The 13,360-nt window shown below is 42.1% G+C and overlaps 1 protein-coding gene across 3 annotated transcripts in view; it reads left to right on the forward strand.

The window, feature by feature from the left end:
- CSMD1 (CUB and Sushi multiple domains 1) overlaps positions 1 to 13,360 on the forward strand; it is a 1,994,958-nt gene that overhangs the window by 1,831,500 nt on the left and 150,098 nt on the right. For all 3 annotated transcript variants that reach the window (XM_050950505.1, XM_050950506.1, XM_050950507.1), the window contains exon 50: positions 2,940 to 3,125. In XM_050950505.1, the coding sequence (XP_050806462.1) occupies positions 2,940 to 3,125 (186 nt within the window). The remainder of the gene's footprint in view (positions 1 to 2,939; positions 3,126 to 13,360) is intronic.

The raw sequence follows: 13,360 nt of genomic DNA on the forward strand, positions 1-13,360 counted from the left end.
AACAGCCTGTAACTAGACTCCTAATTGAATTAAAATTAGCTCTGATATTCTACAGTAGAGAGAAGAAGAGATGCAATTGGTATTCCAGGCTCTCAAAAGAGACCCAGACCATCAGATACAAATGCCCAACCTCTCTCAGTTCACTGGGTTTTGGAACCCATGTCCCTTGTCTAGCGAGTGCTATTTGGTTGATGGTGAGTCCCTCTATCATAAAACAGTTTCATTATCCTTGATTCACATAATCAGGGTAACAACACTTTGTTCTTCTTGCCCCAATAACAGAGAAACTGGGGATCCCACAGCAGCCAAAGTGATCATTTTGACTCATGCTAGGCTGGGTGGGTATGTCTATGCAAAAAAGATCAGCCCCTGAAGTTCTTTTCCACAATTCACCACCAGATGTCAGGGTAGAGCTCATCCTGACTCTGCTTACATCAGCAAAGGCTCCCTTGCTGTCAAGTTCTTTTCAAATGGTGGGAAATTTAGTGTTAGGCTATTTGTAAAATTCACATTGACTTTATTTTTAAGGAAGCAGGGTTTTTTTGTCATATTCTTTCAGTTCTACTTGCGTGTGCAATTTGGCATATTCCAAATGGGAGCAAACACAATAAAAAACCACTAGTCAAGAACATGAACCACATCTATCATTTCATATTGCCTAGTTTGTCTCATTGTAATCAAATTCCAAACACTATGTTGTATTTAATTTAAATGCATCAAATGTGACAGCTTTGAAATAATGAAAACAACTTTGTAGAGTTATGTTTATTGTACTGTAACAGTGCATTGTGAAATTAATCATGTACACTGAAGCAGGTAAATTATACCATTAATTAAATTGATTTTTTTTTCTCATTTGTGTTCAGTAGGCTTCTGGTAAAGGCTGGCCTTTTATTCTTTTGGCAAATGTTGATTTTATAAAATTTAAATAAAAGTCCACGGTCCAAAGAAGAAGACATGCAGTGACAAAATTCTTTATGTTAAAATGTTGCATTGCTTCCTACAATTGAGCATGTACATATGGGGCAGAGTTTTTCTTTTTCAACCCTAGTTTATCATCAAAGCTCATCCCATACTGTTTAATATTTATAAGTATAACACTTAAACTTACATTTCATTTCTTTGTTATGTTTATCAAAGAGTGATATATCAGCGACTGGACCAGAGCAAGAAGGTGATTCTGTACATATGTGGGTTTGGTTTCCTATGTAATCCTTAATTAAAGGGACTTAATGTAACTACTGTGCTATGTTTTATACTCCAATTTGCTGTTTTAAAAAGGCTAAATATTTCTAAAGAAATAAAACTTGAAGAAGAAATAAGAAATAACTTATTGTTTTATTTTAAATGCCAGAATAGGGCAAGTGAAAAATCTTTCCCAGTTATCAAGTTAGTCAAGCACCCAGGAGTTAGCCCCTGTGGAGTGTGAAGCATGTTAAAACAAAGCCCCACCAAAAAAAAGTTCCTACTTCTACAATTCTCTTTGCTGAAATCACTGGGAGTGATTAGTTGTCTGGGCAGTCTTCGATAACTGCAGAAGGGCTATATTGACTTGGGCATCACTGGTAAAGGCTTCTGAAATAGGTATTTCCAGAAATTTACCTTGTCTGAAAATCCTGTGTTAGGAGGTATTGTTAGAAGCCATATGCTGGACTCACTATCTCATAATTCTTTCCTTTTGTTAAAACATTTATATTTGTTTTTACTATAAATAGGTTACAGTGCAGTGTTGTTATATTGGAGTTAAAACTCAGTTGAATCAAACAAGCTGAAAAGTGCATACTATTCCCTTGGAAGTAGTGAACCTGGTAATTAGTGTGATTGTCCAGCAACAGAAGCTGGACACTACAAGGAGATGTTTTCAGAGTGGCTCAGAGTCTGGGGTGCACCTGTTGTTAACTTGCAAGGCAAAGTACGGACTGGGAGAGCCCGAAGGCTCATGCTTGGGTGGCTGTAGGGCTGACCGTAACACAGAGCTGATATCCAGCTACCACAAGAAAGACTCCCTCATGCTGGATCTGGGAAAAGTGGTGGGGGAGGGATAACAAGATGACTCTCATTCCTGGGCATCCCAAGAAAGTGTCCCTGTCCCAAAGACGTTGGGTGAAATCCTGCCCCCTTGGAGTCAATGGGAATTTTGCCATTGAGTTCACTAGGCACAGGATTTCACCCCTTTTTCTGAGGTAGCAATCTTAAGGTATGTCTGTACTTCACGGCGTTGGTACAATTTCCAGCCTAAGGAGACATACCTAACACCGACTGAACTAGCACATTAAAAATAGAGCTTAGCTGCGGAGGTGCCAGCGATGGGAGAGATTAGCTGTACTGGATACATACCCACCCAGGATGCTAGGTATATACTTGGGGAGGCTAGTCCCTCTTGCTGTTTGTTCTTCTGCAGCTGCACTCTATTTTTAGCATGCTAGCTTGATCAGAGTTTGCACAGGTATGTCTCCAGTTGGATATTGCAGCTCCATCTTGAAGTGTAGACATACCCTAATTGGAATGATGGAAGTGTGGAAAGACTACAGAGAAAGTGGGAACATAGCATTAGCAGACTATTTGATATGTGAGGTTTCGCCTTCATTGATATTTTATTTGACTTTAGCCTGGTAATTTTGGGTGGATGATTCTGAGCCAATAAATGGCCTGTTATTCTGACCATTTGATATCATCTATGGTAACTGCATAATTGATTGAATTGCACAAATGATAGATTAATTGAGAAGAAAGTTGGCCTACATTGGCTATACTTTATTTTATGTATCCATTTAAAAAATATTCCTGAATTAGTTAGAAAGTTGTAGATGTGGAGGAAATTGCACTAGTTATTGATGATGAATGTATTATTATGCATGTATGTTTTTGGTATATAGGGGGTAAATATGACTTTTAAAAATACCTTAAGATACTAGATTTCCATCTTTTTCCCCCCTCAGCTGTGTCGTGTGGTATTCCAGAATCTCCAGGAAATGGTTCAGTTGTAGGTAATGAGTTCACTTTGGGCAGTAGAGTGATATATGACTGTAACGAGGGCTTCAAGATAGAATCTAGTCAACAAGCAACAGCAGTGTGTCAAGAAGATGGATTATGGAGTAACAACGGGAGGCCACCTGTCTGTAAACGTAAGTGTATTTTTTCAAACATTTCTTTTGTGTATGCTGAGAAAAGTTTTCAGTGGTGAAATTTAGATCCAATGTGCAAGGATCCCACATTTTGGATATTGAGGAGTAAATTTTTATTCAGTATGTGATGAGTCCGATTGATACACAAATGCTATTAATGTTAACAGTAGTGCAAAGCAGCCTTAAATCTATTTTAATGAGGTGCACAGAGATTGCTTCAGCATAAAGAAATCTCCACCTGCTTCAAGCTATCATACACAGCTCTTCATCCCTCTCCTTTCCCTATCCCCAGCTGCAAAATGATCTTTTAGGGACCACTGTAGCTAGGCACAGTTTAGTGCAGCCCCAAGGCTGCTCGCACCTGTGCTGCTGACCAAACTGCCCTCAAGCCAACACCAGGATCACAGGAATAGAAAAGTGGCATGAAGTTACCTTTATCCACTTCAAGCTGTGACAAAATCAGAGCTTTTGTGCAGCTGAGGCTCTAGCCCATAATTTGATAATAGAATTATTATACTACCTGTGTAAGTATGCATAAACTCGTATAAACAAAATTGATATGTTTTACAATGAGGTTCATACATCAAACATAAAATCAAGGTATCTTTTAAAGACATATGACTTAAAGCCTACAAATAATGACCATACCTCATCCGCGTGTTCCCCTAGTTGTTAATGATCTCTTCTCCACCTACTCTATTTTCTGTTACAATTGCCTGTTTGTTACAACTTGTTTTAATTGAAGTTATACATTATTCAAGTCAAAGACTGTCTCTTTAAATGTTTCTACAATGCCCAATACAATGGTACCCTACTTCTGATTGGGATCTCTTGGTGCTACCTTGACTAATAGCAGTAAATTAAAATCTATACAATTAATTAAGTTTGAGCTTTAGATGTTCTTTTCATGTGCAAAAATACTGGAAAAATGTTAGAGCATAGACTTCAATTTTTAAAAATATTGTCCATCTTAGGTACTAGACTTAATGTTACAAAATACTCAGTTGACAGTGAATTTAGATTCTAGAACCTGGGAACAGTATGTACCTATTTTCTAGATTCTGAACATGAGAAGCACTTTTTTTTTTTTCAATTCTCCATAAATGTCGCTTATTTTTAATTGTAGGATAAAGAAAATAGCAATGAAAATGTGAATTTAGAAAGTAGTATCTTTTACTGTAAAAAGGTTTTGGAGTTTAGATTCATTGACGCTAGTGTGTCACACAGTCTATGCTATTGTACAAATGTGGATTTCTTTAAATACTCTCTGAGTTTTAATCACTTTTAAATTGTATTTTATGTTATCTAATAATTGTTTTGCTTATGTGAGCTCTATGGAGGTAGAAAGTGACAAAAAAGCATTTTTTTTCATGATTCTCCTTTTTCAAGCTTTTGAGTTGAAAAAGGCTTCCATTGACTATATGCATTAAATATACAAATTCACTCAGATGTCCACAACTTGACAATATATCTGTGGAAGTGCCTGAGGCTGAAATATTACAGCACCACTGATGTTCCTTAAATGCTAATGATGGAAATGCGTCTGAGTAGCCTCTCTCATTAAATTGCCTTCAAATGTGTCAATTATAATAATGTTTTATGTAATGTGGATAATGGGCAACAAACCAGTTCATTTCATATGAGCCACCAAACAGCATAAAAAAAAATGAACTAGCTATGATTGCTACCAACCTAGGTCAGATATGAACCAAAGACATAGAGGTGAAAAACTGTATTTAATATATTCCATTAGTTTGAGTCAACCAGTTTCCAAGAAGTATTACAGATGGGAAATTTATTGTAGCAGCATATACTGTGTTAAAATCTATGCATGAAGAGAATAAAGTACACCAGAAAAAGTTTGTCAAAACTTTAGAAAGAGTTAAAATGAATAAATTATATATTTTAGTGTGTTTGGGGAACACAGTTTAATGGTGAGCTTTTTTATTTTCAGATGTCTGATCAACAGCAGCCTTCTGTGTTCTTTAGTTCTGATAAAATTGATTTTTCCCAGACACTGTCTTGTAAGATAACTTCTGCACCTCTTCCTCTAAGGCCTGGTCTACACTACGAGTTTATGTTGAATTTAGCAGCGTTAAATCGAATTAACCCTGCACCCGTCCACACAATGAAGCCCTTTACTTCGATATAAAGGGCCCTTAAAATCAATTTCTGCCATTTTGAATTAGGGTTAGTGTGGCCACAATTCGATGGTATTGACCTCCGGGAGCTATCTCACAGTGCACTGTTGTGACAGCTCTGGACAACAATCTGAACTCGGATGCACTGGCCAGGTAGACAGGAAAAGCCCCACGAACTTTTGAATTTTATTTCCTCTTTGCCCAGCATGGAGCACTGATCAGCACAGGTGACCATGCAGTCCTAGAATCAAAAAAGAGCTCCAGCATGGACCATACAGGAGATATTGAATCTGATCTCTGTATGGGGAAATGAATTTGTTCTGTCATAACTCCGTTCCAAAAGACGAAATGCCAAAACATTTGAAAAAATTTCCAAGGCCATGATGGACAGAGGCCACAACAGGGACTCAACACAGTGCTGCATGAAACTTAAGGAGCTTAGACAAGCGTACCAGAAAGCCAAAGAATGAAATGGATGTTCACGGAGGGAGGGGCGACTGACGACTGTAGCTATCCCACAGTTCCCGCACTCTCTGAAAACCATTTGAATTCTGGGCTGAGCTCCCAAAGCCTGAAGGGTCAAAAACATTGTCGCGGGTGGTTCAGGGTATGTCATCAGCCCCTCCACCCCCCACCCCTCTGTGAAAGCAAAGGGAAAAAAAATTGTTTTTTCAATGTCACTTTATGTCTACTGGATGCTGCTGGCAGACACAGTGCTGCAGCGCTACACAGCAGCATCCCCTTGCCTTGCCTTGCAGATGGCAGACAGTAGAGTATGACTGATATCCATCATCTCTCATCCTGTGGGTAATCCTGGCTGGCCTAGGTGAGGTTGGTCGGGGGCGCCTGGGCAAAAATCGGAATAACTCTAGGCCATTCTCTTCTTTAAGTTTTGTCTAATGGAGATTCAGTCCTGCTTGAAATATCATGGCAGCTGGAGGCTTCTGCCTCAGGCTGCTCTCCCAGTCAGCAGCACCGCGCGGTCGCGCCTACCCCTTGCTACCAGGGCTCACAATCAGATATTTAGACCTCTACATTTTGCGGCAAATAAAAAAATTAAGCTGCTGTTTAGAATTGTCCCCCAACATACATATCCTGGGCCATTTTGTAGTTTACCAGTGTCAAACAAAGGTCCACACACAAATGGAGATTCAGTCCTGCCTGTGCTTCTATCCTAGTGCTTATCACAGATTTCTATTTTCAGCTATAGGCTGAGCATGTGCAGAATGGTGGTTCACTCTACTTTGCTGTAAGCCAACCGCCCTCCCCTCTTCCCTTTGATCTCTGCTTGCAGAGGCAATGAAGTCAGTGTTGTTTCAAATACATGCATTCTTTATTACTTCATCACACAAATGAGGGATAACTTGCACAGTAGCCCAGGAGGGGTGGGGGAGGAGGGAAGCAAAGGGTGGGGTTGTTACAGGGGCACCCCCTAGAATAGCATGCAGTTCATCATTTCTGTGGAATGTCTGGGGCTCTGACCCGGAGCGGCCGTTTGCCTCTCTGGTTCTTTAGTAGGCTTGTCTGATATTCTCAGCAGAACTGACTCTCCATTAAACAAAACTTAAAAAAGAGAATGACTTGGGGAGTCATTCCCATTTTTGTCCAGACGCCCCTGACTGACCTCACCAAGGCCGGCCAGGAGCACCCATGACAGCAGCAGATGGTACAGTATGACTGGTAACTATCTTTGTCAACTTGCAAAGGCAAGGGGATGCTGTTGTGTAGCACTGCAGTACCGTGTCTGTCAGGAACATCCAGTAGACATACGGTCACAGTGAAAAAAGGCTGAACGGGCTCCATGGTTGTTGTACTATGGTGTCTGCCCAGGCAATCCAGGGAAAAGGGTGCAAAATGATTGTCTGCCATTACTTTCACAGAGGGAGAATTGACTGATGATGTTTACCCATAACAACCCGGGACAAATTTTTGCCCCATCAAGCATTGGGGTGTCAACCCAGAATTCCAATGGGCGGAGGAGACTGAGGGAATTATGGGACAGCTATGGGATAGCTACCCACAGTGCAGCGCTCCAGAAGTCGACGCTAGCCTCGGTACATGGACACACACCACCAAATTAATGTGCTTAGTGTGGCTGTGTGCACTTGACTTTATACAATCTGTTTCCAAAAATCGATTTCTGTAAAATTGGAATTATCCCGTAGTGTAGACATACCCTTAGAGCTGTTTTGATTTTACATTGTATGAAATTCTCAACTGAGAATAAAATACTCATAACATTTAGATTATTGAGTTATGCTGAACTTCAGGGATTCAAGCATAGACATTTTACAAAATATTGTTTTAAAGAAAATCATTTTATGTGACTTGAGCTATAATAAGTGAACATTTATCCAATGAGATTGCATGTAGAATGTGAGTGGCTGGATTTATGTGTCACTCGGTTCTGAGGGTGCTTAATACAAGGGAGCATATAATGCCCATGTTCCTCAGTTTCTATTGGCTTCCTATGAACTATCAATTTGAAGTTCTAATTTTGCAGTGGTTTCCAAACTTCGCAGCTTAAGAGATGAACATGTTATTTCAAAAAGTTCAAGGGGCCATTGTCAATTCTGTGGGACAAAGTATCTGTTCTGTTACACTTCTTTGTGCTGCTCAGAGAGCAGAAAGGGAATGGAACCTGGCCAACAAGTCTCGTGTTTGAGATTCCCCCAGTGCAGTGCAGACCCAAGAAGATCTAGATCTAAAACAGAGTTCTTATGTCTCCCTGATCTCTATACCTGGTGCAGGTAGCATGGCTGGAGAACGACAGGAGTGTGGAGTGATCCAGCTACCCTCAGCTATTGGATGGCCTTTAGGGACCATACACCAGCTGGCACAAGTTAGAATAGCCCCTAGAATGAGGTAAAATATCAGGGAAATTTGTTAGTTCTCAGCAAAGAATCCTGTGGCACCTTATAGACTAACAGACATTTTAGAGCATGAGCTTTCGTGGGTGAATACCCACTTCATCAGATGCATGCACACAGGATTCTTTGCTGCTTTTACAGATCCAGACTAACATGGCTACTCCTCTGATACTTGTTAGTTCTCAGTTTCTCTTTCTCCTACTCTGACTGCCCTTTGTAGCTGTTTATGTGAGAGGTGCAATCCACTGATAAACACTCTCCAAAGCTGAGACAGAGCCAATCAAGACCTCGTCCATCTTTCCCTGGAGTGAGCACAGCCTATAGTGAGCCAGGTAATGGAGTAGTAGGCAGAGTTACTTGCTCCTCCATCCTCTGCAATGCATTAGGCAGCCAGTGGGGGTCTGCCAAGCAGGAAAAGGACAGCAGCTGCTCAGAGCACTCTGACCTCCTTTGATTTATTCCTAGGGCTGCAGGGGAAGCACTAGGAGGCAGCTGGGGAACAATACTCCCTACCTCTTCCCCATAAAAATGCAGCTGATTCAAACACTTCAGTTTAAAAATCACAATATGTCGCTTAGGGATGAACTTTCAGTTCATAATCAAATACAATTCTTTCTTAAAATGGTCACCCTCAATGTAGAATTTAGAAAGCAATAAATGTCCCTAGTACACAGGTGGAGCACCACTGAGATATGATTTATAGGGTCCTCAATGGACTAAGCCCATTGTACTATCGCAAAGGCTACCTTTCCTTCCTCCCACAAAAGCAGGCAACATTTACTTTATACAAAACAAAAAATCGAAGGAACAGAAGGCAGAGCAGCTTCAAGACTGTGAAATCTTTCTTGAGGAGGTCAGGAAGAATCTCTGTTGTTGCCCTCTGCTGGTCATGCTGTAAGACATTTTTTTCAACACAGCATTTTTCAAAGACATAAGGCTCTTTTTAACTTCCAGAATAAGCATGAAATGTGCTTTTCAAATACTTATGACTATAGAGATTTTTAAAATAAAATCTCTGATCCATCTGAATTGATTGTGACATCTTCTTTGTTCTCTGTCTCTTTGCTGTGAAGGAAGATCAAAGAATGGAGTGCATGTCATAAATCATAAGACGGATGAAAGATATTTCTTTTTCAATTGTTTTTAAATTGTTTTGATATTTTATGTCCTGTTCAGGATCCTGCACTTGGGTCACAGAAGTTGGTGTTACAGACTGGCAGAGATTTCCTGCCAATCTGTCTCATTCACAGGTAGTATTCTCGCTGAGAGCTGATTGCATGCATCTCATTAACACCGTCCTAGAGTCCATGCTGTGAACAATTATCCAGGAAGAACATCAGGAACCGCAATACCTGGTGTGATGTTTTGGACTGCAGTGTGTATTATATTGATCAGGGGTATGTTCTCATCCCTAAACAAAGTGTGTGGATTTTAAGCAGAATCAGAAAGCCACCTACTCATTGTGGTATTGAGAACAGTGGAATGTTTTATAAGTGAGCTATAAAGGAGGAAAGTGACTATTAGACTAAATGACTTTTATCATACACAGTAGGAGAACTGATAGATTTAATCATTCTAAAGCAGTTTTCAGATGATCTAGATGGGAGGGAGGGTAGAGATTTGGACGCACCAACATTACCCATACATGCTGGGAAGTGGCTGGGTAGCAGATAGAATACAACATGAAGACTAAGCCATTGGAGAGACAACCAGGGCAACCTAGATCTGAGATGCAGTCAGTTCATGGACTAAGGAACTACTGGTGGAAATTGAAGAAACTTAAATATTCCAAAGAGGGAGCCAAAAAGAATGCTCATCCAGAATCTAGTGGGAACCCTTCATCTCCTCCTTTTATGTATTTTACTTGTAGAATATTCAAACAAACAAACAATTCCCACCTCTTTCCCATGATGGAGTGTGACAATGGGGAAACATGTGATCTGGCTAAAGTTAGAAAATCTGAGGGTCCCAGAGACTGTATCATGTTAATGTGGGTGAAAGGGAAAATAACCTGCCTGGTAGACTCAGATTGCACCCAAAAGTTGGTGCCACGGAGATTAGTAAAATCAGCTCTTCTTTCAGCCAGAGAATCCTTCCACTTCTCTGTGTCTGTGGATATACCCGCTCATTATAATCCCTCTAACTCAGAGTTCCACTTATTATCTTGGCCAGTTTTAATAGGGTGAGATTTTTTCTGGGCTTTAGGTATCTATCATGAGATTTGGTCACAGCTAGAGCTGGGCAAAATTATAACAGTTTGAGGAATCTGTCTATGTACAACGTATACGTTCTGGTTGATATAATGATGTTATGAAATTGATGTATCATGGAATGTCTCTGTGGATATGGAATCCACTATTTGCTGACAGGGCTATAGCATATACTTACTGGATCAGGGACAGTGGTCAGTCATTACATCTTAAATGTCCACCTATTCAGATGGAAACACCTTGAGACAAAAGGCTGGCTCCTACCAGGCTGGTTTACCAAGCAAATGAGGTTAGCTGGTAAGGAAGCCACCTGATGGGGTCTCCTATTTAACCTTATCAGGAGATCATGTGACAAAGGTGGCTGGAGGCTATAAATGAGAGTCTCTTGGCTACTATTTTAGAGAAGGAAAGAGGCAGAAGAGTTCAGAGATTCCTTGTTCTAGATGAAAAGCCTTGTGCAGGAGGACAGGGATGTGAAAGGATCTTAGAGTCCGCTATGGATTCTGACTTATGCCTGAAGAACTCTTTAGACTGATGAGGAAACTGAAGCTGGGAAATGCATATTCATTTTTTAAATTATTTTGTCTAGATCTGTGTATCTCTTATGTTAAGTAAAGAGGAATGGTGTTTTAGAATCCTGTGCAAGGTCAGTCTGTCTGCCTACATATTTCCATTAAGGTGTGGTCAAAACTATGAAAAAGTTTGGGAAGTTCTAGATATATGTTGAAATCTATAAATGCTGTAATACAGTTAATAACATTAAGGTTAAATAGCAGTAAACAGAATGTTTTACTTTATTTTTACAACACCCAAAATATCCTACATGCTTTACAGAATGAATAAAAAGACCTGACAGACACTGTTCAGAAAAGAGTATGAACTAATTTACCAAATTCAGTGTCATTTGTTAAAGAGAAGCATAAATATTGCATATTAAATAGCATATCTTTCTTCCAAATGACAGTAAACAAAGTTCAGAGGACATATTCAGCATGAAAAATCAAATTGATAGAAACAAGAACACCAGCTGTTGTACAGGGTGTTTTGGTCTCTCTCTCTCCTTTTTTTCTTTTTTTTTTTTCACTTGGGAACTGAAAATACTGAGTTAATTACCATACTTGGGGATGTTTTTTGTTTGTGGTAAGAAAAGTTTAAACCTGCATCTTAAAATTATAAAAGTTCACCAGATACTATCAGCGTCTTACCATACAAATAAGTTTAATGTGGAGATATAAATAATGCAATGGTCACACTTGGAGTTCGTTTCATTTGGAAAAATTCAGACAATTTGAGAGAAATTCTCTATACTTAATAAAACCAGTTCTTCTTTGAGTGAATGCTCATGTGTATTCCACAATAGATGTGCATACTCGCCACGTGCACTGCTGTCAGAAGTTTTTGCACTAGCAGTACCCATAGGGGAGTGCCCCTAGCGACCCCTGGAGTGGCGCCTCCATGGTGCGGTATAAGGGGTGCTCAGAACCGGCGCTAGGGGTTTGAGCGCGCTAGGCGACCAGCAATTTCGCCACCCTGCGCGCTGGTCCTGCGGCTCCGGTGGAGCTGCCGCAGTGGTGCCTGCAGAGGGTCCTGTGCTCCGCGACTCCGGTGGAGCTGCTGCAGGCATTCCTGCGGAGGGTCCTTTGGTCCGTGGCTCCGGTGGAGCTGCCACAGTCGTGCCTGCGGGAGGTCCACCGGAGCCGCGTGAGCAGCCGACCGTCCGCAGGCACGACTGCGACAGCTCCACCGGAGCCGCCTGCTGCCCCCTCCAGCAAAACGGCACCCACCAATTATTCTGGCGCCCTAGGCGATTGCCTAGGCTGCCTAAATGGTAGCGCCGGCCCTGGGGGTGCTGCACACTCCCCCCACCATCAGTTCCTTCTTGCTGGCAATGAAGTTGCTTCAGAACTGCTCTGCTCCAGCTTTGTTGCAGCTCTTCCCCAGAACTCTTGTTCATTCAGTGTATGGTCCAGTGTATTAGTTTGATTAGTTTTAGTTTAGTTTAGTTAATGCACCTGGGCTGGGGCATGCCCCATGCCCCAGGTTTTAAGTTGTGCAATACTTGTAGGTGACTGATGCCAGTGAGTGATCCACACGTGGACTGTTTGAATGAAACCCATCTCAGCGATTGCTGCAAGATTTGCAAGTAGTGAGAGAGAGACTTTAGGCTCCGGGCCATCCTGATAGAGTCGGCTTTGACCCTGAGTCTGGTGTGCTGCTCCGAGTCATCACCGGCTACCACAGTGCCAGTGCGCAGTGACTCCCCCTCCAGCGCCATCTACCAGTTAGCACTGCTTCCCATCCACGAGGCATGACAAGAAGGCTAAGAAGAGGCTTTCTCCACTGCGGCACCGGAGCAAGACTGGGGGAGAGGCCAGACCCATATCAGCCTCTAGGCCTCCAACTCAGGTTGAGCGGAGTAGCCTGGCCCATTCGGAGCAGGCTTCCCCAGATGTCCAGATACCCTCCATGCCAGAGGCCCTGCAAGCGGCCCGGGATGTTATGTCCATGTCGGTACCAGGAGCACTGCCAATGTTGGCCCCATGGTCCAGAGTCAAGCCGCCGCTGGGATCTCCGTAGTTGCCCTTGACTCGGTACCAGTCACGGTCGAGAGACTGTTCCCGACGCTGTTCGCCACTCAGCAACCATCCTGTGCGTAATCCACGCAGGTCGCTGTCGACTCCCACTAGGGTGTCTGGCTGGGTTCCGTCTGACAGAGACTCCAGGCACTGCTCCGCCTCGAGAAGCTGAACCGATGGAACTGAGGCAGACGAAGCCAAAGGTCTCAGAGGGGCTGTCATAGCCAGTCGCAACACGAATGTCAACGCCATTCCCATTTGTTGTCTCGCTCCATGACTCCACCACGGTACCGTTCCCGCAGCCCCAGATGTCAATCGCTGACGCATCACTGGTGCGGATCCGCCTGCCAGAGCTGATTACAGAACAGCTGCTGTCAGCAGTACCATTCCTCCACGTCGGGGTCAAGGGATCACAGTCTCGTGGTTGGCACCGCTCCT

Source organism: Gopherus flavomarginatus, chromosome 4 (assembly GCF_025201925.1).
Source record: "Gopherus flavomarginatus isolate rGopFla2 chromosome 4, rGopFla2.mat.asm, whole genome shotgun sequence".
In the NCBI taxonomy this organism is placed as follows: domain Eukaryota; kingdom Metazoa; phylum Chordata; order Testudines; family Testudinidae; genus Gopherus; species Gopherus flavomarginatus.